This window comes from Miniopterus schreibersii, assembly GCF_964146895.1.
Source record: "Miniopterus schreibersii genome assembly, chromosome: Y".
Classification (NCBI taxonomy): domain Eukaryota; kingdom Metazoa; phylum Chordata; class Mammalia; order Chiroptera; family Miniopteridae; genus Miniopterus; species Miniopterus schreibersii.
This window is the reverse complement of record NC_138120.1, coordinates 1087578-1112995: the sequence shown is the minus strand read 5'-3', so window position 1 is coordinate 1112995 and position 25418 is coordinate 1087578. Positions and strand designations below refer to the sequence as shown.

Genomic DNA, 25418 nt, shown 5'->3' with positions numbered 1-25418 from the left:
ATAAAATAATAATTTAATACCCAATATTAACACAATTATTTGTTTGATGTTAACTTTTCAGAGGACTCCTTAGTCAAGACCATGAAAGGATATTGTCGAAAAGAGATCAAACACATAATTCTGTTTCTCCTAAAGCAATACCTTCAAGAGGCGTCATGGGGTGGCTGTGTGTGGGGATTTTGGTTTGGCTTGGCCAAGGGTCCAGGCACATTGTCTGTTACAGAGGGAGCCAGTTGGTTGAGTTGCACCTCCCCTAGAAAGATAGCTTGGTGTCCTAAACCCTGGTACCTGCAAATGGAGCCTTATTTGGAAATAAGGTCTCTGCAGATGGGATCGAGTTAAGATGCATGGGGCTTTGGCTCCCTTCAAGGCAAGACAGGGTTGGAGAAGGGTCCATACACTTTATCTATTACAGAGGGGCCTAGTTGGTTGAATTGCATCCCCTCCAAAGAAGGTCCTAAACCTTGGGACTTATGAATGGATCTTGTTTGGAAATAGGGTCTCTGCAGATGTCATTGAGTTAAGATGAGGTTTTCCTGGACTAGGATGGGATCAGATCCAGTGACAAGTGTCCTTAAAAAGAGAGGGGATGTTGGATGAAGGCACGTAGAAATGAAAGAAGCCCATGAGAAGACGCAGGCTGAGATGAAAGTGATGCATCTACAAGCCAAGGAACATCAAGTGTTACCAGCCACCACCAGAAGCTGGGAGATGCCCAATGAAGAATTCTATCTAGGCCTTCAGAGAGCCTGTGGTCCTGCTGAGAGCTTGATTTTGAACTTCTGGCCTCTGGAACGCTGAAAGAATAAATCTCTATTGTTTTTAAGACACCACGTTCGTGCTGATTTTTTTTAACTCAGTCTTAGCAAACTCATACAAGACTTTCTATCTAAATCATGAAGGTGAGGTAAGGCAGAAATAATCTCCAACCAAGTTTTGGTATATCCTATGGGGAAGATCAATAAAGGCGTCCCTTCTGGGATTTTTATTTCCACTTCTTGCTGCTCTCAGGGGTCTCCTTGATGTGGACATTGTTCTATCAACAGTTGGAGAGCCTCAGACACCAATGGCTATGTGTATTTCCATGTTGCCCTATTGACACAATGGATTACTCCTGGGCCGTAAAAAAGAAGGAACTCTCGCCTTCTCAGACACCGTGAAGGGCATTACAACCAATAGACATTAAGTAACCTGGAATGGTAGAGAAGTTTATTGGTGTTCAAATCCATTCCTTGCATACATGAAAGTCCCAGCATCGGTGGTCTTTGGCCACCTGCTCTCAATCAGTAGCTGCTTCTCATTTGGATTCCTCACTCTCTTTGTCACACATACAGAAGGGGAACACCCCACAACAGGACATCAACGACACAAACTGATGGTTCAGTTCTTCCCGAAGCAGAGGCTCAACGGGGGTGATGGTTTTCCTGTGTTCCCTGAGGGCGTCGGCCACCGTGTTGATGACTAAGTCATAGAGGGGCTCCGTGTCGTTGGTCAGCGGGGTCGACTCGGAGGGGTCCCGGGACAGGTCGAACAGCAGGGGAGGGTCATGATAGGTGACCATGTCCCCTGTGCATTTACAATAAATTTCCTCATAGCACGCCTGAGCTCCTGGAGGCTGGAAGATGGGTGTCACGTAATGAACCTTCCACACGGCCTCACCTAGAGAGGAAACGAGACGTGAGGGACATCCAGCCCATGTGCCCAGTGGTGTCTTCTTCTGTCTTCTCGAGCGTTTCCTGATTTTTCTCTTGGCTCACTTATTAACTTAAATATCAATCAATCATCAGAACATCAGAACATCACCACCCCTTAGTGTAACATTACATGTTTCAAAATTGATATTTCTTTTCTTTTCAATTAAATGTATAGGGGTGACATTGGTTAATAAAATTATATAGGTTTCAGGGGTACAATTCTATAATGCATCATCTGTATATTATATTGTGTGTTCACCCCCCAAGTCAAGTCTCCTTCCATCGCCATTAATCTCCCCTTTACCCTCTCCTACCTCCCCTACCACACGTCCCCCAAGCAATCGCCATGCTACTCTTGGTGCCCGTGAGTCTTTCTTTCTAATTTTTTCTTTGCTGAGTCCCCTCACCATTCCTACCCAGCCCACACCCCCTTCCCTCTGACAGCTGTCGATTTGTTTTCTGTATCTATGAGCCTGTCTCCACTTAGTCAACACTGGGAAGCAGCCCAAGTGACCACCAGTAGATGAGTGGAAAAAAAAGCGGTGGTACGTCTACACCATGGAATACTATGCAGCTGTGAAAAAGGTGGATCTCTTATCCTTTGAGAGAACATGGAGGGACCGGGAGAGTATTGTGCTAAGTGAAATAAGCCCGTCAGAGAAAGACAAGTATCACTTGATCTCACTCATACGTGGAATCTAATGAACAAAATAAACTAACAAAGTGTTTCTCAAAATGGATATTTCTTAAAGTTATCTCTCCGTCTTTCTAAAGGAGAGAAATTCTTAGAAACGTTCTGGAGAAGGTATTTTCAGTGGTAACCCGAGACTAAAAGGACTGGGCTTGGGGATAAATTGGAAGAAAGCATCGAGAATTGACTAAAGGGACCCTGCTCTTGGCACCTGGAGGGTGCAGGGTCAGGTGTACTTACTGTCCTTCGGGTGCCAACGTGCGGCGTGGAGGAACCTACTGCAGTAGTGAAACAGAAACTCATGCTCTGATTGCTGGACCTCACCCTGAAGCAACGGCATGAGGTTTCGGCCGTCAATCACCCTGTGGACACACACAAAGAAGGTCAGGCAAGGGAATCCGGTCATCGGGCTGTTAGAAGGATGCTCGGTGCATTTCGTGGCATCCCTGGGGCCCAGAGGACAATGTGCTGAGGGTGTAGGAACATCGTGCAGGCTCTCAAGGAGAGAAAAACAGGAACCGAAAACAGCTTTTCCAGTGAAATAGCACAAGGGAGGGATGGGTCAATCCATAGGCCATCTCATGAGCGCTGTGGCCGTGGCCACAGAAGGTCTCACCAGCTCAGATTTTCACTTGCAATTGTATTACTACCCTGACAAAGGGATTTTAAAGAACCTCTAAAAAATGGTATTATTTTAATCTTACGTCAGAAAACATATCATATACCTTATAAGAAAAAGAAAGAATCATAAAACCTACCTCATAGGAGAAAATAGAATACTAAGTCCCAGATAATCCTAAAAAGTGATCATAAAAGAAATGAAACTGTCTTTGTTCTCAGATGGAATCATTGCCTTTCTTGAGAATCCTTCCAAAAGCTACTGGAAATAACAGGTAAATTTATCAAGGTCATCAATTTAAGACCAACCACTAAAAAAAAAAATCAATTTATCTGTATATTTTAGCAATGAACAGTGGAATATTACTTTTTTAAGTGCCATTTATTACAGCATCAAAAAATGGAAAACATCTAAGGATACTTTTTTTTTTTTTCTTTCAGGTTAAATGTTTCTACGCTGAAAAGCACAGAACACCTGAAAATATAAATAAATGGACAGATTAACCAAGTTCTAAGATTTGAAGGCTCAAAATTGTTAAGCTGTCCATTCTTTACAAGTTGACGTATACGTTTAATACGATCTGAATAAAAGAAAACCCAGAAGAATCTTTTGCATAAATTGAGAAGCTTATTCTAATAATTTGGGGGAGGGGGACAAGAAACTTAGAATAGTCTAAATTATTTTTGAAAAAAGAAAATAGCTTTCTCACTCATACTACGTGATTCCAAAATTTACTATAATGCTAGAGTCATCAAGACAGTGTGGTATTGACATAAAAATAGATAAATATATGGATCAATGGAACAGGAGAGAGTCCAGATCAAGCCATATGTAGTCCATTGATTTTCAACAAATGCACAAAGTAATTCAGCAGAGGAAGAAGAGTCTCTCAATAAATGGCACTAGAGACATTATATATCTAATGCAAGAAGAATAAATCTCAACCTATACCTCACAAGACTGAAATATTTAACTCAATGTCAACCATAAAGCTCAATGTAAAACCTGAAACTATAAGACCTCTACAGAAAAAAAAATGTAGGAGGGACTCTTTGTGACCTTGGACTAGAAAAATGCTTTTATGGTATAGATTAAAAATCACTGTCTATCAAAGAAAAGTAGTACATTGTCCATTATCAACATTAAAATCTTCTGCTTTTCAAATTACAATGGGAGACAATGAAAAGACAAGCCACGAACTGGAAGAAAACGTTAGCAGAACTCATATCTCACGAAGAAGCTGTATCCAGAATATGTAAAGAGCTCTTACAAATCAAAAACAACAAGAAAATACCCAATTTAAAAACAGACCAGAGATTTGAACAGATTCTTCACAAAAAGGAGATATAGACAGGAAATGAGTATGCACCGGGGTCCATAGGATCGTTAGTCACTCGGGAAACACAAATCAACACACAATGGGATTCCAGTGCACACTTATAATGGAACAATGCAGCCTAATGAAATTTAAAATAATCTCGATAAAGTTCAAAATATCCATCGAACGTCTGATTTCATCCCAACCTTCTGGACCTTGAACACCAGATATCAGGGAATGATTTTATCTCCTACGCAGATGAATGAGTTTGGCCATATTTTCGTCACCAAACCTTCCTGTCTCCATCTTCCTCCCAAATAAAAATACAAAGTGTCCCAGATGGGCCACAGGCCGGCACCATTGAGGCCTCGTGTATGAGTCACGCTCAAGAGGCAAAGCCATAGACCAAGGTGAACATCACCTGGGTACCGGAGAGAAAGTGTCCCCGTGAGAATAGTGTTTACCTCCTGTGACCTGAATCTTCCCGAGACAAAGATAAAAACAAGCTCTGTGAACAGATTATAGGACGTCACCTGTCCTGGGGGACAATTCCTCCCATCAGAGCTGTGACAGTCGGAAGGATGTCCATCGAGCTTGTAGGTTCATTGATGACATTTCCAGCTGGCAATCTCCCGGTCCATCGGAAAAGTCCAGGCACGCGGATCCCACCTTCCCAGCCGGCCATGCCTTTTCCTCCTACAGGGTAAAGCAATACGGTCACAGTGATAAGTGTGGTCAAAAATGTAAATTAACATCAGTCAGTCCGTCTCTGCTCAAGGCCCATGTGCAGGCACCTGATGGGATCAGCAGTACACGTCCACGGAACAGAGTTTTCTTGGGCTGCTCGTAGGTTTCTGCTCAATGGTACTTTCTCCATGAACACTTTATTTATCTTCATTTCTCTTTCTCTGGTCTATTTGTCTGTAACATCTAATCCCCTGTAGCATATGAAATAATTTATGTGTGTGTGTTTTTCCTGGTGTGGCACTTTCCACAAGAATACAAATGCCACAAAGGTGAAAATTTGGGCCTGTTTTGTTCCATGCTGAATCCAGCCTGCTGAAAATTAATGGAGTGGAATAGTAAAGGTCGATGCTAATTTCTTGTGCAAACCAGGGAATTTATCTAAAAGGAAGCAGGAGGTGATAAATGGACACCAGGATGACCAGCACATACCACAATTTCCTTGAGCCAACTAAGAGGAACGGCCATCCTGCAGTGTTCATGGATTTTTATTCTTTCACTGGTGGATTATAAGAAAGGAGAGTCTATGGAAAGTGTCCTCACAGGGTTATCTGATCATAGATTCCAACTGGGTGGGTCAGGGGGGGTGGTCACTCCCGGGCCTATAACTTCTTTAGTGAAAGGGCTTAAGCGAACTCTGCCCATTGTGCTTGAACGTCAAGGTTAACACACGTGTGAAATGTCAGAATTAATACCCCTTAAAGGGGATATGACCCCTCAAGACAGCATGTAATCTTGTTAAGTATCCTGTGATCTGATCCCCACCTTGCTTTCTCTAACCGGCCTTAGGCTCATCCTTAATTTCAAATGCAGAAAAGAAGCTGGCTTTGGTATTCTGCTCCCTGACATACGTCTTCAGTTGGGTTCAAATGAACTGTTATAAATACACTGTACAGGTTAGGACATGTCTTATGTAGACACATTAAATTGCTCAACGCAACTGAAGTCATAACGTGCTCAGACATGGAGATACTTTAAAGCTCTCATAAGCAAAACTATACAATCTTTCTGATGATCGGTTTGCTTCCACAGCACCCCGTTGGGTTGGGCAAGGCCTCAGCTGGAAAGGCTCACTCCCTTTTGCCAGAGTGATGCCAAGTCTTTATCTCATTTACACAGGAATCCTGTCCTCCTGGATGCAAGACTATAACATCCACATTTGCATGAGTAATGACACATTCGCATCCACACAGCTTTAGCATCTCTTCAGGTTCATAGGTTCAAATGTACTGAACCCGTCACAGGTAATCCTCTTATAACCTCAGGACACCTGTCACTAGACCAGATCAGAGAGGTTGCTGACGGCTGTGTCTTCATGGGCCACAGGTTCGGGCACAACTCGGAAGCAGTGTCTGTGAATTTCACTGTAAGACCTCAGACGAGCTTGGCCATGTATCTGGAGAAGGGCGCCCAAGCTTTCTGAATGTCCAAGGAGAGTTGGGTTGTTGTTCTTTGTGCCCAACCTGTAGACCACGTTTCTACCCATTCTGCACCCTCTCCCTTTGTAGATGAAGCAATGATTAGATATTCAACTTATTGAACGACTTGCTTAAATCACCTGCTGACTTTAACACTCTTTAATCCCACAGGATTACCAGGAAGGCCGATGTCTAGTGTTCCCTGGAGGTGTTAGCCAGTTAAGGTCAATATCCTTGGATTTCAGTCCTACACTTTATTTTTTACCAATAGAATCATCTCGTTGGGTGTTTCACGCATCATCGGCCTCCTGCTTCATGCCCCGGATTTTTATGACAATGAGGCTAAGAGACCCTAGACCCAAGGACACCCCAGGCATGACCTTGGCTCCTCACCTTTGAATATCCCATTCCATCCACCAGCCTGGACGTGGCCCACCCGCTGCTCCACGTGTCCTCCGTGGTCTGAGGTGAAGTGGACAAGCGTGCGATTCCTCAGCCCCAAGTTGTCAATGGCAGCAAGGAGCTTGCCTGAAAGAAGAAAGAGGGACCCGTGACACTGATGACGTTACGAGCTCCGGGCATCCCTGTTAGTCCCAATAGGTGCACATTCCTCTGGGAGCCGTTGCAAAAATCTCGCTCACTTGAGGTTCCCCAAATCCTACACTCCAGGAGCAGGTGTGAGTGAGCCTGTTTCCTGAACCCCCCTCAGCACCCCATGTGGAAGGGTGATTCTGGTAAATTAAGCGTGGACACGGATTTGTTGCTAGGCCAGTGCTGATGTGCGCAGGTTCCTTCTTGCCACTTACCCACGAAGAAGTCCATTTCCTGCACGTTGTCTCCGTATAAGCTGTGCTGGCTGGTGCCTATGAAATCCTTGGCCGTGGGGAGAGGAAAATGGACATGCAGGAAGGAGTAAAAAAGGAGGAACGGTCCTTCTCGGTGCCTGAGGAGACATGGATCCCATCGGTTTTGAGTTGTCAACTTCTGCGAACGGGGCTACTTTGCTCTTAGACAGACAGACAGGCTCCTTTCCGTCCTGTGCACACCCAGGAGAGGAGACGCGTGCAAAGACAGCCCCTTGGAGAGGGTCCCCTGGGCAGAGTGGATTCCAGGATCCCCCAGCATCTGGACTCTGCCTTAATTTTAGGGTGATGCTGCCCCTCAGATGCCAGGACGCGGGTCGGTCATCCTGCTCTCAGAGGTCACACAGGGTTATGATCCAAACCAGCTCTGCTTGGAGCACTTTCCCAGGGCGCACAACGTCTCCGACTAGAGTCACAGCCCAAGGCGCACAAGAGATGGTGTCACTGGGGTGGTTACCAAGAAATGTCAGCGCTTTCACAACCCAAGAGCCAGCGTGAACAGAAACGCCTTGGCAATCTGTGCACACACCTTCGATTCCCATGTGAGGGTGCAGGGAATGAGGGGGACCCCCTCCCAGGCCTGACAATCTGTCTGCAGCAATCAGTGGCACTCAGCTAACCAGGGCAGCCACGCACAACTCCACCCAGTCTTGGGGAAATTTCTGCTCTGTCTCATGGGATATTAAAGAATTAAGAATGGGTGAAAAATGAAAATTTTAAAAAAAAGTGTGCCACGGTTTACTGGGTTGAATGGTGTCCTTCCAAAATTGTCCACAAAGACACTCAGAATGTGATCTTATTTCACTATAGGGTCTTTGGAGATAGAATTACTTAAGAAAAGAGTGTATTGGGGTCCAGGGGGCTCAGAATCCATTGGGGTCCTTATAGGAAGAGCACAGTTAGGAGCTACACAGTCACCCTGAGAGGAAAGAGGGACTTGTGAAGACAGAGGGAGAAACTGGAGTGATGTGGCCACAGGCCAAGGAGCACCAAGGACCCTCCCCTGAAGCCTTCAGAGGGAACCTGGCCCCAGTGCACTCAAAAATCACCACAGAGCTAAGTCTAAAATCCTGCTGTGCTCAGTACACGTTCCCCTGGCTCAGACGTCTCAGGTGAGGGTCACACCCACACAGACACCCTGTTTGGGGACTTCTGGGCTCCGGAATGAGAGAGAGAATACATTTCCGCTGTTCTCAGTCACCCCGTTTGTGGCACATTTTTAGGGCAGCCCTAGGAAACTGGTATACAGGTGGATCACGATTGAGGTTACATGTTCCTGTAGGAGATATCTGAAGGGTTAGCTAATGTTCTTTCGGTCAGTCTTTCTAGAACTCGGCCCCTTGGGAAGGGCACCGGGAGATAAAGGAGTTTGACCTACATGAAACCAGCCACAGAGCTGCATCTACAAGGCAAACATGAGCCTGTTTCTCCCACACTCTACATGTGCGTCGTCTCCGCTTGGGCCATGGGGTAAACACAATGCTAATGATCAGATCAGACAATGTGCTTGAGTAAAGAAGAGGTGGTACATATATACAATGGAGTATTACTTGGCCCTAAAAAGAAATGAGATATTACCCTTTACGACAGCCCACATGGATGGACTTAGAGGGTACTAGAAGTCAGACAGAGTAGAACAAATACTACGTGATTTCACTTATATGTGGAAGTTAAATCACAAAATAAACCAGCCACCAAACAGAAACAGGCTCATAGCTGCAGAGAACAGACTGATGGTTGCCAGAGGTGATCAACAGTAAGCCCTCTGATTTTCTTTTCTCAGTAGGTTTCCTTCCCTCAGAAACAAGGTGATGGCCAATTTTTTCTATCGTCTAGTCCCATCGGACATATTTCTCATTCTGAATGAATATACTGAAGATATGCATTCAGATAAATAAGTCAACCCAGTGTGGGTGGCTCAGTGGTTGAGCATCGAACCATGAACCAGGAGATCGTGGTTCGATTCCTGGTCCCAGAACATGCCGGGATTGTGGGCTCCACCCCCAGTAGGGGGCGTGCAGGAGGCAGCCGATCAATGACTCTCATCATTGATGTTTCTCTCTCTCTCTCCCTCTACCTTCCTCTCTCTGAAATCAATAAAAATATATATTTAAAAAAAAATCACTTTACCTTTCTAAAAACGAAATGGCCTCCTTCACCATGATGGACCCTGCTCTTTCTGCTTTCATGGGCTGCTCAGTAATTTCTTCCTTACGCATGAGGAGGCAATCCCAGTACAGTGAAGACGAATAACTGGATAACCAAAAGTAGCTCAGGAGGAGCAGAAAAAGAATCATGAAGAAGATGACGGACCAGGGCATGCAGGTCAGGTGAGTCAGTTTCCCTAGAGTGAGCGTGAGCACAGCCAAGGCGAGCAGCTGTACACAGATCCAGACTCTCCTCCCGATGGCTAATTCTGTGTCACGAGAAGGATCTGGCCAGCAGGTGTCAAACAGACTATGTGGCATGCCATAGAAGTAATCAAAACCATACTTATACGGATGGTGGCAGTGGTCACTTCGGAAGCGGCAGTTTAAGCCCTGATGCCATTTCCCTGAAATTAAACACACACAGATCACACATAATAAGCTCACATATCACAAAGACCATGTGGTGATTTTTCACTTGAAACAATAAGTTAATGCACAAAAATGGAGTAGCAAATACATTTCATTTCTTTAAAAATTGAGGCTTGGCATAGACTCAGTTTTTGCTCTTCTTTAGCTGGCAGCTCTCTGTCCTAAGATCTGGTTGTGTGTGAACAAGTGGGATAAAAAAATAATGGGAGGAAAAGACAATTGTGTGTTTCTAGCAGGACAAGTCATAAACTCAAATATAGGTGTATGATAGAGCCAAGGCAGAGTATAGATGACGGATACGTAGGTTGGTTGGCAGGTAAGTAGTTAGATAGATCTTAGATACTGACAGAGATATGATAGAAGATAGATGGATGAGTGGGTGGAAGAATGAATGGATATATAGACAGTTAGAGAGATGGTGATAGATGATAGATGGATAGATAAATAGATACAAAAAATAATACATAGATGAGTGGTGGAGGGATGGGTGGATGAATTTGTGGGTGGATGGGCAGAGGGATGGGTAAGTAGATAGGCATGGAGATAAACAAATAGGTAGGTAGATAAATAGATGGATGTTAATTATAGCCACAAAGATAGATAAATAAGAGAGAGAACATGGATGACACACAATGAATAGTAATAGAGATGTTGAGTGAATGGATAGATGATTGATGACAGATGATAGATAGATGATAGATAGATGATAGATGATAGATGATAGATAGATATAGATAGATGATAGATATAGAGAGATGATAGATAGATAGATGATAGATAGAAAGATGATAGATAGATGATGATAGATAGATAGATAGATAGATAGATAGATAGATAGATAGATAGATGATAGATAGATAGATAGATAGATAGATAGATAGATAGATAGATAGATAGATAGATGATAGATGATAGATGATAGGTAGAGATAAATGGTGGATAAATGAATGGATACGTGAATTGTGTGGGTAGGTGGGCTGTTAGAGAGAGAGAGAGAGAAAGAAAAACAGTGGTGGATGGATGACTAAGTGAGTGGATGGAGAGCTAGATACATAGATAGATGTAAGTTATAGGCAGAAAGATAGATAAATGATAGAGAGAAGATAGATGATACATGATGGATAGATATATAGAGGGTAGATGGATACATAGATGATAAATGATAGATACAGATAGATGAATAGATAGATGATAGATAGATATACATAGATGATAGATGATGATAGATAGATAGATATAGATAGATAGATGATAGATAGATAGATGATAGATAGATAGATAGATAGATAGATAGATAGATGATAGATAGATAGATGATAGATAGATAGATAGATAGATAGATAGATAGATAGATAGATAGATGATAGATAGATAGATAGATGATAGATAGATAGATGATAGATATAGATAGATGATAGATAGATAGATAGATAGATAGATAGATAGATAGATAGATAGACAGCCATCCAGTAGTGGATGGATGACTAGGTGAATGGATGGAGAGCTAGCTAGCTAGATGTAAGTTATAGTCACAAAGGTAGATAAATGATAGAGAGAAGATGAAGGAGGATTGATAGATATGTAGAGGATAAATGGATGGATGAATGATGGATGGATGGATGGATGTTGGGTGGATGTTGAGTGAATGATGGATGGATGGATAGATGATGGATGGATGGATGGATGGATGAATGGATGATGGATGGATGGATGATGGATGGATAGATGGATGGATGATGGATGGATGGATGATGGATGGATGGATGGATGGATGGATGATGGATGGATGGATGGATGATGGATGGGTGATGGATGAATGGAAGGATGAATGGAAGGATGGATGATAGATGGATGGATGGATGGATCAATGGATGGATGGATGGTGGATAGGTAGATGATAGATTAGATAGATGATAGATGACAGATACATAGATAATAGACATACATAAATGACAGAGGCTGTATTGAGCATGGAGGAACAGAGATGAATGAATGAATGGATGGATGGAAATTCAAGAGTCTCCCACTAGACTTCAATGAAGTAAGAGGTTGATTTGGCAAAAGTTGCCACCCCTTGAATGGTAACCCAATGATCCAGGTGAGCCCTACAGGCATTTGGACTACGACTATAATGATGTGAATCCATAATACCTTAGTAGTTACCTGTGTGCCATTAGGACCACATCTAGAATGCATGAGCTGACATCGCTGAGTGCCTGAGAGGGTAGGGAGGTGACAGGTAATGCTCCAGGAGTAGGCTTTCTCTGTTCTAAAACAACACAGTGGTGGACTGGGCAGGGCCACATGGAAATTTCTCAGCAATGCACACAGTCCTTATCTTATTTTGGACGACTGCTATGGGGTGCAGACATTTTTACACAATCAAAACTTGACCCTCCATAAAAAACTCATGACACTGACTTAAGTTGTGAGCTCTTGGGAGGACACATTACATGTCCAGAATTATGCCTGGTGGGTGAGATGCAGGATTTCAGAGCTCTCACGGGATAATGCGGAAAGAGAGCGCCGTTGTAAATCTTTATCATAGAGCGTCTTTGCACAGAGCACCTGTGCCAAGGTGAACAGCGCAGGGTGATATGGAAACATGTGGGATGGACATCTGGAAAGACCTGGGGATTAGGTGGGAAGGGGTCTTCGTCATGACCAAGTTTTGTCTGCAAAGGGTGGATAAGTGTCATTTAGGATGGAGCGTGTGCATGTACGTGTGTGTGTGTGTGTGTGTGTGTGAAGGGTGCTTGGTAATAGCAGGTCCCATGTGAGCAAAGCACAGTAATGACAGAGAGTCCTGGAGGACACAGAGAACAATGGCTTCTTACCGATAATCGCCGTGCTATATCCTTGCTTCTTGGCTAAGGCTGCAAATGTCGTTTCATTAAGAGGGAGTCCAGAACGGGCCCCGAGGGAGTAGATGACACGGTCATTTTCAGCCGAAACCATCCCTAAATGTAAAGTGGAAACACAACCCTGGTACACATGGTGAGTGGGTCGGTGCTCATCAGGTGAAGAGGGAGAGAGACCTGGAGAGTTCAGAGCTTGGGAGGTGGAGAGAGGATGAACCAGGAGGAGATGCCATCGTGTGGGGGAGGAAATTATGTCCTCCAAAGACAAAACTCACACTGGTCCATAATGCAAAACCCCTTTAAACCCTTGTGTGCACCCACACATGACACTATCAGGTGTCCTCAAACCCACCGCCCAACTTCAGTAGGCAATTGCTGATTGAACATCTAACAGGTTCCTGCCCCCAACTGGGGAAATCTATGCCTCAGAAAAGAAGTCGAAACATGAAATCTTATGAGAACTTCAAACTCTTCTGTTCCTACTAAACTTGATTTTTTTCTGACAATAGAATGTAGTTCTGTTTGTAGGACACGTGTGTGTGCTCAATCCTTGCCCAGAACCTGAAGTCGGGGCATCTGGGCAGAGTAGATATATCTGTTTTGAAACTCTTATGACTAAAGTTGATGTCAAGTAGGTGGGGGACCAGTGATTCTGATTCCAAAGACATGTAATTATGGGAAAGGAATAGAAAAAAGCAAACGAGTGTTTGAAGGACCGAGGGAGAGATGAACACCCCGAGATACCCAACAGGTGTCCCTGGTGAGTAGCTGAAACTGGGGGGACTTGGCTCCGTCCCATTGGGAGTGATGCCAAGATCCTGGGTATATTGAACATTTTTGAGCAATCCAGCCCTGGTGAACTCTCGAAATGGATCCATTCTGCCTTCCTTCTAAAATAGGGCCTAACCTGAAGCAGTCTCAGGGAGTGGGAACAAAATTGAATATGACAAGACAAAGCAGGTTAAAAAAGAAAAACAACAACATCCAGATAAAATCAGGAGAGCAAACTCGGGCAGGAACTGTCAGCGAGCCAGCTGCTCCGATACAATCAGGAGAGCAAATTACACCAGGAACTTCAAATGGGACACAAGAGAAAGCTCTTTGAAATTAGATTTTTAAGACCGGGCACTGTACACAAAACATATTTCTTCCTAAAATACTCATTTAACATAAAGTGAGCAGCAAAGGGGAAAAGAAAAAAAAATTGAACACATGCAGATTTACTCCAAGGGGAAAAAAAAAATTGCTGTTCACTGGACCTGATTAACCTGATCACCAGCTAAAGGTCGATGTCGTAAACCTCAGGGCGTAGTAAAGATTAAGGGACCCCCTGAAGAGCTCACCGCTAAAATCATAACTATGGCTCAGCAATTCCGCTCTTAGGTACGTGTCCAAAAATAATTTAAAAGGTCTGTTCAGCCCTAGTCAATTTGGCTCAGTTGGTACCGCGTCTGCCTGGAAACTGAAAAGTCCCGGGTTCGGTTCCCGGTCAAGGGCATGGACCTGGGATGCAGGTTGATCCTTGGACCCCCATCCTGGCGAGGGGAGGAGGAAACCAATCAACGTGTCTCTTTCATATCGATGTTTCTCTCTCTCTCTCTGTGTCTCTCCCTCCCACTCTGTCTCTAAAAAAAAAAACACAAAAAAATCAATGGAAACTATACCCTTGGGTGAAAATCAGCAGCAACAAAAAAGGTGTTGAAACAAAAACTTGTACAGACGCATTCAAAGCAGAGCTAAGTCCTCATAGCAGTTGAAAGGGAGAAACGACCCCAGTGGTTGGTCTTCACGGAGCAGACGAGCTCCTGCGTCCTATCTGTCGGCTCAGCGTGGATGGTCTGGGACGTTCTCATGGAACCTCCTCAAGGTCGTCGGGTTTTGTAAGTTACCCCCTTGCAAGGCAACGTCTCATTTGTGTCCTGGGGCAGAGAGTCAAGGCTATGCCGGGCCTCGGGGCATCCTCAAAAAACTGTCCCCGAGCCCAGGTGAAGGCGTCCCTCAGCCGCCTGAGGCGATCGGGGTCACTCAGGGGCACAGGGATTTGGACGTCGGCATCAGTAGCTGTCCACTCAAGAACAGGGGTGTGTGGGCACCTCTGGGCGTCACAGGAGGGCCCGTGGCTCCCACCTTAATGAGGCAGCAGAGGGGGGCCCAGGGTCCCAGTTCACAGACCTGACCGGATGGGGTACCTTCCCGTGAGGAACGCGGATCGGCTGGGGGTGCACATGGAGGCTGCGGAGATGTGCTGGGTCAGCTGAACGCCGTCTCTAGCCAAGCTGTCGATGTTGGGGGTCCTGGAAGGAGAGACGGAGGGAAAACTGGAGAAAGGGGGATGGGAGGAAAGAAACAGAGATGGACAGAGACAGAGAGAGAGAGAGAGACAGAGACAGAGACAGAGATAGAGATAGAGAGACAGAGAGAGAGAGACAGAGAGAGACAGAGACAGAGAGACAGAGAGAGGGAGGGGAGGGAATGAGAGACGGAGACATGGAGACAGAGAGAGAGACAGAGAGACAGAGACAGAGAGACAGAGAGAGAGAGACAGAGAGAGAGACAGAGACAGAGACAGAGAGAGAGACAAAGACAGAGAGACAGAGAGAGAGACAGAGACAGAGAGAGACAGAGACAGAGAGACAGAGAGAGGGAGGGGAGGGAATGAGAGACGGAGACATGGAGACAGAGAGAGAGACAGAGAGACAGAGACAGAGAGACAGAGAGAGAGAGACAGAGAGAGAGACAGAGACAGAGACAGAGAGAGAGACAAAGACAGAGAGACAGAGAGAGAGACAGAGACAGAGAGAGACAGAGACAGAGAGACAGAGACAGAGACAGAGAGACAGAGACACAGAGACAGAGACACAGAGACAGAGAGAGGGAGGGGAGGGAATGAGAGACGGAGACATGGAGACAGAGAGAGAGACAGAGAGACAGAGACAGAGAGACAGAGAGAGAGAGACAGAGAGAGGGAGGGGATGGAATGAGAGATGGAGACATGGAGACAGAGAGAGACAGAGGCCAAGAGCGACAGACACACACAGAGACATAAAGAGGAAAGGGAAGGAGGGAGGGGGAGAGATTGAGAGAGACAGACAGAGACACAGAGACAGAGAGACAGAGGGAGACAGGCAGACACACACATAGATCTGAAGGTAACAATCTGTGCTTAAGTGTCTTTGGCGTAGAAACCATGGCTCTGCCCAGCCACTTAGAGACCTGAGGATGAGCGTTTGGTGGATAAATGTCCCTTCTCTGCACTCAGGTCACACACCTGCCTTGGGATTGGCTATAAAACCAGCAGGGATCGTGCGGGACCAGCCATGTCCAAACCGCACGTCTTATTTGGAGGTGCTGTCAGCTTTGGGAGGCCCGGCCCAGGCAGACGGATCTTATGACCCAGCAGGAGGCTCTGATGTTCGATTTTCTTGTCTCCGAAAGCCCACTGTTGACACCCATCCCCTAACAAGGCCTCTGCTCCCCAAATTGGGAAGCGCGGCCCGATCGACTCAGCCCAGGAGACGTCCACCAAGTGAGGTCAGCCCGGCCGTAAAGACAAGGGTGAAGCGACTTCACGGACGGCGGGAGCCTCATGAAGGAAATTAAGAAACAGACTCAACGGAAACAGACTCAGAGGCACAGAGAAGAGACGGGCGGCTGTCCGAGGGCAGGGGCGTTGGGGGGCTGGGTGAGCAGTGAGAAGGGGTTCAGCAGAGAAAACAGCAGCTCATAGGCGCAGACCACGGCGTGGTTATCACCAGAGGGTGGGCGGTGGGGACCTAAGAGAGGAAAGGGGGGCTCGTGGTGATGGAAGGAGACTTGGGATGGTAAAGACCCAACACAATGTACAGATGATGGATTGACGAATTGTACCCCGAAACCTGCATAATTTTATTAACCAGTGTCACCTCGATAAGGCAATAAAAACGTTAAAAATACATATAAAAATCAACACTCCGTCTCAGAAGGCTCCCTCGTGATGGGTGACGACTGAGCACTTTGCCCGGGGGACTCACAGGCATGTGCTATTCGCTCAACAGCCCAGAAAATCAAGGTGCAGGAGGTGAGGCAAGTTGCCCGAGGGGTCGCAGCCGTGAGCGCAGAATCCGGATCCAAATGCATGTAACCCTGAGTTTAATATTCCCTCTTTCTCAGAAAGAATAAATTGGGTTTTGGGTGAAGCAGCGGTCAGCAGGTGCATCCACCGTCCCGGCTGAAGGACCACATACCTTAAAGTGTCGTTGCCATAGCAGCCCAGGTCTCCGATCCCAAGATCGTCTGCCATTATCAGGACAATATTCGGCTTGTCATCAGCCGCCATTTGGGCCCAGCCCACGTGGAAGAGCAACCACACCCAATACAGGGCCACCCAGCGCCTCCTGAGGAACAAGCTCAGACTTAGCTGGAAACACCCTCTTCTGGATGGTTTCAGGGGCCACATCCCACACCCCCGTCATCTCCTCTGAGGGCACCAGGGTTTGTGGGACACCAAGCACATCTCCCCAAAAAAACAGACAGGCCTACGGATTTCTCTTTCCAAGTCAACGTTGGCCATCGCTGTTGAATGGCACCCATGGTGCCCAACGTCCGGCTATCCTGGCTCCTCAATGCACCCAAACCCATTGCTATTCTAGGGGGTGAAGTCCCAAAAAACAGGAATTCACCCAGAGACCCAAGCCTTTCTCCCTGGGTGAGAGGCCCTAAGACTTGGGAGGTTGTGTGGGTGGTGATGTTGCTGTTGACTTAGGGTTGTGGTTTCTGACCCATGGTTATGGCGACCGGGCCAAGACCTATGAAGCCATGTCCCCGGTTCCCCTGCTGACCTGTGGTTCTGCTGCTAAGACTTAGGAGGCTACGGGGGGGTTGTGCGGCCGATGGCCTTCCCGTGACAATGTCATTGTGTGTGGTGTCCCAGCTTGGCTGAGAAAAACCCAAACAAAGACAAAGTCACCACGGAATAAACGAAAAGCGGGGCTTGGGACAGAACTGGATTCTGGGAAGGATGCCGTCTGGAATCTGGTCCTTCACTGAGTCTTAATTTTGCTCAAGTCCCGTTTTCTCAAAAAAAATACATATCTTCCCACTGGGTCCCCACCCAGGTATCAGGTAATGGATGTTGGATAGTTGAACCATTGGCCCCAGACCCGTTAAAAATATTCTGATACAACTACCGACCCGAGATTGACACCCTGCGTTCCCCAAACTTTCCCCCCAAAAAACTGTTAACTCCTTGGAGACAACAACTCTACATCCAGGACTCTTTCTATGGACAAATCATAACATTACAGAAACGCTTTCCGTGTCTCCCAAACTGAATGAGTTGCCTTTGTCAATTCGTGCTTTTACAACGTTTTAAAATAATACAGGAGGTCCAGGGGTAGCTGAGCTGGTCTGAGCACCGTTCTGATACCTCAAGGTTGTGGGTTCGATTCCCCATCAAAGCACATACTAGACTCAGGCAATGAACGCCTGGCTAGTTGGATCCACAAATCAATGTTTCTCTCTCTCTCTCTCCCCCTTCCTGTCCCTCTAAAATCAATCAATAAAAATAAAATTTGTATCAATGGTCTAAATCTCTTCTACTTTACTATTATTAGTATAGACTTGCTGAACCCAGAATATCAGTTTACACTTGGGCGGCCAAGCACGTAAGGGAAGCGTGAGATCGGAGGGCTCTGGCTGTCCAGCTGAGTTCCCAGACCCCACAAAACTGTCCACCAGCCTCCACGTGTCTGCTTGGGGCCTAGTTGCCTCCTTACCTGAGCGTCATCTTGGAGACCTGAGTGTCCTCCTCTTTTCCTTGGGCAAAGAGATAAGCTCCTGAAGAGAAAAGTGTGTTATCTTTGGGTCGATGAAATCAGCTCCCATTTTGTTTGGAAAACTTTCCTCTGCTTCCGTCCACTAAAAACAGGTTTTCTGACTCTCTAATGGTGTAAACCCTGGGCTCTCGGTCGCTTTTAGCTCTTGGCCCATAAATGAAGAGCGTGAGCTGGGCCAAGTCCCAGAGCCGCCTGGCTCTTTTTTTTGGCTGTGAGATAATCGGCTCAGGCCCTAAACCTCCCGTCAAACATGCTCATGAGGATATAGTCTCAGGAAGGAGCGGAGCCTAAGGCTTTAATCTCACCGAGTCTCCGTGGAAGGAACTTCGGTCCCCTAAAGAGAGACAAAGGCTTAATCTCCTTCTTTGATTGTCTGTGAGTCCAAAGGCAGACCCCTTTCTGCTGATTTTAGGGAGAGTAATCATTGTGCAGGTTTGGGGGGTGCTCTGTGATAACCAAGGGACATGACAGCAAAACTCATTGCAAAGGAAGATAGAAACAAACACCCACCTTCCCCCTGAAATATATTATCCACTCTTGAGCCTTAAAATAAGACTAGGTACAGAACACTAAGCTCCTCCTTCAAAAGTCCATCCTGAGAACCCAAAACACCAACTATGAAGAAGACACACCCCCTCCGTGTTCACAGCAGCGCAACTGACAACAGCTAAGATCTGGAAACAGCCCAAGTGCCCATCCGTAGACAAGAGGATAAAAAAGCGGTGGTACATCTATGCCGTGGAATACTATGCAGCTGTGAAAAAGGTGGATCTCTTACCCTTCAGGAGGGACCTGGAGAGGATTATGCTGAGTGAAATAAGCCAATCAGAAAGACAAGTACCCCAGGATCTCACTCATATGTGGAATCTAATCATCAAAATAAACTGACCAACAAAATAGATGCAGAGACATGGAATCACGGAGCAGGCTGAGGGGTCTCAGAGGGAAGGGGGTGGAGAAGAGATTAACCAAAGAACTTATGTGCATCTTCGCATAGGCCCTGGACACAGACAGTAGTGGGGTGAAGGCCTGGGGAGGGGTGGGGGCTGGGCTGAGGGGGGCACAGGGGGTGGAAATGGGGAACATCTGTAATAGTGTCAACACTAAAAAAAATCCATCCTGCTCAAAACGAAAAAAACAGAGACCGGCACACAGAAAAAGGGCTTGTTGGTGCAGAAGTGGGAATGAAGGGATGGGGGCAGGAAGGGGGGGAGGATGGGGGGTGGGGAGTGGGGTCACTAACAGGAAAATTGACTTGGAATCAACGGCTCGGTGTCAGGGCTGATTCACTGAGTCCCGGGAAACTGACAGTCAAGCTGGACCCTTTCAGCCTGTGGAGCCCATGAACTCTGCCTGTTACACCAGAGAGAAAAAATGGGAGAGGACCCAGAAGGTCCCCGCTCGTACTCCTTCCACGTGCGAGCCCTGGCGTTGGGCTCGGCTTTGCTTCCCACAGCCGCCGTGAGCTGGAATTCACACATTGCCGGCCACACCCTGGAGACCTTGGCTGGCTCCCTTGAAGTATCATCGTTGCTAATTGATTTTCCTTTTACTGTCCTTTAAATTCCTGTTCTCATGTTTTAAATTCACCAATACAGGGTGGGGAGACCCCAGGAAAGGCCGAACCCAAGCCCTGTGCCCATCTCTCTCTCTCTGTCTCTCTCTCTCTGGTCAGCTCGCTGCGTCCTCAGGTGCACTGTGTTCACTTCCAGGTCCGGTAAATAATTAACGTTTATCTGTCAAAATTTCCTTGTATTTTATCACCGAAGGCATCTTGCCATCTCAGTGAGAATGACGAGGGCCGATCCCAACACAAAATTGAGTATCCATCGGCTGAGGCCAGCACCAAAACGCGTTCCCTGACTCACCCGTCCGTGGCGTTGTCTACGGGATTCCAGGACAAAACGCAAAGGCTGCTCTTAGCGACGTTTGACTCTCCTGGAAGCCACCTGGGAGCGTGGAATTCATCCGTCAACGGCTGACCCACGGGGAGGCTGGTCCACACTGAGGGCCGGGCTGGAAGGAGCTCACCCAGGGGACTCACCTTTTGGGTATGCAAATGAGGTCATCTGCGCGCTCTCCTGATTTGCAGGTGCGCCTGGAAATCCATGTTAAAGGAAAGGAGTCATTAGGCCAAACACCTGCAGACTCGCTTGCTCTGGCTGAGTGTTCTTAGCTGTGCCGACGGGCAAATGGGTTATCACAGGGGCAGGTAAGATAGAAGTTGCCAAACCGGGGCAGTTGCTCTAATTCTATCCAGTAGTCGGACTACTCCCTGGCCTGCAGCACTCACGGTGACCTTTCCACCAGCAGAGAAAGTATATCTTCTCTTCCAGGATTATATCTGAATTATATTCCACAACACAGATAGTGAGGAATCCTTTAGAGGCCTGGGATTCATATTATTTGTCAACACCGGGCCCCAAATCAATAGCCATTCGAGAGGGAATGAGGGAAAGTGACCATAGCATCTCCCCGGCGTTGTAAATAAACAGTTGACCCTGGAGAGTGTTATGCTGAGTGAAATAAGCCCGTCAGAGAAAGACAAGTATCCCCGTGATGTCACTCATAGGAATCTAGTGAACCAAGTAAACTAATGAACAAAATAGATCCAGAGACATAGAAGCATGGAACAGACTGAGGAGTCTCAGCAGGAAGGGGGGGTCAGGAAGAGATTAAACAAAGAATTTATGTGCATCTATGCATAACCCATGGACACAGACAATAGGGTTGGGAAGGCCTGAGGAGGGGTTGGCAATGGGATGCCTGTAATACAACAATAAAGACGAATTTTTAAAAAATAAATAAAATATCTGGGTATGTGAGAATCCAACCATTAGCATCTTCCACACAAAGGAAAGTTCATGGACATCCAGGTAGATGTCTTCAAGACGTGGCTTCTTGACGGGGGACTTTCTATGAGGGGTGCCACCCTGTGGTCCCCCCATGAACTCCCGACACCAGATCCTCCAGGAGCATCACGCCAAAGGAACAGGGACCTCCTCCCGGGGAACTCTGCATTGGAATTTTGTAAACACACCAGAAGGCCAGGTCGAGGTGTAATCCCGCCCCCCCAGGATGCGAACGCCAGAGGGCAGGTGAGGTTTTGTTCTGAACAATGAAATACACAGCGGAGGGCCTACAGACGGCCAACGGGTACGTGAAAAGATGCCCCAAGGTCGCTTATCCTCAGGGAGATGCAAATTAAAGCCACAATGAGGTGTCACCTCACGCCCGTCAGGATGTCTGCCATCAAGAAATCATCCAACGACACGTGCTGGCCAAGGTGTGGAGGAAAGGGGAACCCCGGGTACACTGCTGTGGGAATGCAGACGGGTGCAGCCCCTGTGGAAAAGAGTTTGGATCATAAAAATGTCTTAAATACCGATTCCGAAAAATGTCTTAAATACCGATTCCGACGGTGCCTCCATGACCAGCTGGTCTGAAATCGCATCACTGCGTTGATTAAATGATGCCCCTCCTCCCAGTGTCTGGGGCTCGACCCACATTTCGTGGGGTAAGAATGGGCCTTGCCTGGGGAGTCGTCAGCATCCTTCCATTGTCAGCCTCCCAGAAATGCATCCCACCCGGTTGTTGCTCGTTTGTTTCAACAGGATTTGCTGTTCTCGATACACTTTTCCCGCTAGTTAGCTACTGTCCAATCTTAGCTTTTTCTTAAATTATTATTTTTTAAATTTATCTTTATTGTTCCAAGCATTACAGACGGCCCCCTTTTATTTCCCTGTTGCCCCCCCTCCACCCCACACACACCCCCCGCAGGCCTTCACCTCACTATTTTGTCTGTGTCCACGAGTTACACATATGTGAGTATAAGTACTTTGGTTAATCTCTTCCAGTCCCCGACCCGCACTCCCACCTTCCGTCTAGTTATAGCTTTTGATGAATGGTGTCTAACGAGCCGTGTTCATTTAATCTAATTAACACCTTCGACGCAGCCGTCTGAACATCCAGGTAAGAAAACAGGACACCTTGAGAAGGAGCGAGCGTGTGCCCCGACCGGAGTGATGTTTCCTGAGTTGCATGAATCACGGGCAAACCCATGGAGGGCCGTGATCCGAGACCGCTGCCCTCAAATTCCGGATGCAATGGGGGAGAAAAATCCACTCTACCTAAAAAAAATTTATTAATTAAAAAAAATAATAATTCAGCTTTGGCTCTTGGCTCCCATCCCAGGTGAGCCTTAGACGTTCATTTAAACGGTGGTTTGCTGGTTTCCCAGTGGGGCGCTGAGCACCTGGCACACGTAGATGCGGCCGATGGAATATCTGCTTTTATCAAAGTTGGCTCATCTCCGAATCTTCGGATTCTGTGTGTGCAATAGGGCGTCACCTGGATGGGGAAGTGGAATTCGATCTTACACAACGGCCCTGTCGGCACACAGGTGCTGTTGTTGACCTAACACCCCCCGGGCTCTCGGCCGTGGCATTCCTCTATAATCTCGGATGCCCTCCCCCCCGCTGTCCCCGTAAAAGGATGTCTTTCCTTCCCTGCACTTTTCAGATGGGAGGAAGGCAGATAGATAGCAGATAATTATTCGGGGCATCTAGTTCCAAGAGAACCCCAATAGTCGCCTGTCTTCCCGATGGGAAAGATAGCACCCTCCCAAAGAAAACAAAAGACGCTCAAACCCTTCCCTACCCATCTGACTTAACAAAACATCGTCGGTCGACATCCAGCCCCAGCAAATCCCCAGCACAGATCAAGTTGCCCTGAGCAAGAGGCTAGAAGGTCCTCTGCGGAAAATGCACGCCCTTCCGCTGAATATTGGGGTAACTACCGTCTTTCACCTCGAAGGCTGTGCCATTCGTAAAAATGCATTTTCATCAAATGCCGATGAAGCGGCTGATACCGCTATAGACGGCAGACTCGCCAACGTCAAAGGCCGACAGGCCTTGCTCCACAGAGAGCCCAAGACCCCAAATTCGGGGACAGGCAAGACGTAAGAAAAGGGGGGCCCGGATGGCGAAGGGAAAGTCGAATGTACCCCGGAGCCACATGAAGTATACAGGTTAGAACTTGACAAAATTCTACCTGGGGGTGACCAGGTGGAATCTCAGGCTCGGTAAGTCTCGGAGAAAGGTCGCGAGAAGGTGCATTTAAGGCAGCCGGTGAGCAGGTGACGGTGAGAGAGCCGGGAATACAGGGAACAGGGGGTGACGTCCTGCTAGGGAGGAACGACCCTGGAACCTCGGGCGGCCACATGAAGAATTTGCATTGTAGGTCAGCACAGGAAGGCAACTCTAGGACTGGTGACGGATAGGCCCCAGCTTGCACTGGGGACAAATACATTTGGAGCAAAGAGAGAGTGGATTAGAAAGGCGATTCGGGGGGCGTGGAGGGGATGAGGTGTGGGCAGGGCAGCCAGGTGTTCCTCTGTTGCAAAAGCCCAGTGTGCACCTCAGAGAACCCCAAGGGGGTGTTGGGCAATGACGCAAAGGGCCATCCGGCAAGGGAGAGACGTGTGAGGCCAGGAAGCCTCAAGGCCGCCCCAGCTCCTAATCTTCCAGGAAAGGTTCGCTTCCTTCCAAATGCCAAGGCGACTAGGCCGCCAGGACATGCACAGAGGTCAGGACGCCTCCGGGGTGCCACTGTGGCTTTGCAACCCCACGGTCAGGTCAAGGGAGCCTCTACCCACCAAAGTGGACACTGCACCCCACTCCCTGTCGTCCTGTTTCTCACACCAAACAGTCAGCTGGAGAAAAATCTATACCCACCTAAAGGGAAACACTCGTCCCAACGCCTTCAGGTCCTGGCTTGATACCAAAGAATCAGGTCAAGAAAGTCTCCGCACCCACCAAAGCGTAGGGCTCAATCCAACTCCCCCCGTCTAATCCTGAAGCTGTCACCCTGCCATATAGACCTGGGTAGGGTAAAAAATTACCTCCCTGTCGTTGGAGGGCATGCAGAGGCAGACTTAAGGAAGCCGGCATCTTCCACGTCGCCCCGAGCACGGGCCGGCTCTCCGAAAATGCGGAAAACGCTCTTTTCTAACACACAGGCCGGGATCCCAGCCCCGTAGGGTTGCCACCTTGAGCAAATAAATGCCCGGTTAACTTTGAGTTTTAATTAAATATGCTTTTTTATTTATTTATTTTTATTTATTTTTATTTTATTTTATTTTATTTTTATTTATTTATTTTTTTTTAGCTCAAGCATGTCCCAAATATTCCACAGGAAAGTTGTATCAGCAGAAAGCACTTGTCCCTCAGCTGGAATTCAAACCCCAGCGGGTGTTTGGGCCTATGTCTCACACGGAGATGAACGATGGTTCTCATAAGGGAGCTCAGTTTTAGGAACAGGCTGGCAGAGCTGCGAATGACTTACCTGACCTGAGGGTGCAGGGAGGGGGGGTGAAAGGGAAAACGTCTTTCGTAGCTTAAAAACCACGTGACACGGCTGAGCAACCAGCCGTCATAAAAAGAAATATATTGAGCATAAAGCGCGGGTTGGAAGATATCGTCGGCACTATTGGGGTAACGACGTGTGGCGTCGGGTGGGTGCTGGAAATAGAGGGGGGATCCCTTTGTAAAGCCTATGAAGGTCTTAACCACTATGTCGTCTATCGGAAACTAATACAAACTGGTATTGAATGTAAAATGTAATTTTTAAAATAATTCTTTAATTAAAAGTATATATATTAGGCCCAGCCGGGCGTGGCTCAGCGGTTGAGCGTCGACCTAAGATCCAGGCGATCGGGGTTCGATTCTCGGTCAGGGCACAGGCCCGGGTTGTGGGCTGGATCCCAGCAGGGAGTGTGCAGGAGGCAGCCGATCAGTGACCCTCTGTCATCATTGATG

General features: G+C 47.0%; 1 protein-coding gene across 1 annotated transcript; it reads right to left on the bottom strand.

Moving 5' to 3' along the window:
* Positions 1 to 1297: 1297 nt before the first annotated feature.
* Positions 1298 to 17103, bottom strand: LOC308551985 (arylsulfatase F-like; the record flags this gene model as incomplete). The annotated part of the gene is made up of 9 exons (XM_081126926.1): positions 17011 to 17103; positions 14960 to 15081; positions 12764 to 12886; positions 9478 to 9901; positions 7291 to 7427; positions 6878 to 7012; positions 4856 to 5018; positions 2626 to 2747; positions 1298 to 1659 (listed from the first exon to the last, which is right to left on the bottom strand). The coding sequence occupies exons 1-9, from the start codon at positions 17100 to 17102 to the stop codon at positions 1298 to 1300; spliced, it is 1680 nt and encodes a 559-aa protein (XP_080983052.1). The 5' UTR covers position 17103.
* Positions 17104 to 25418: the final 8315 nt, after the last annotated feature.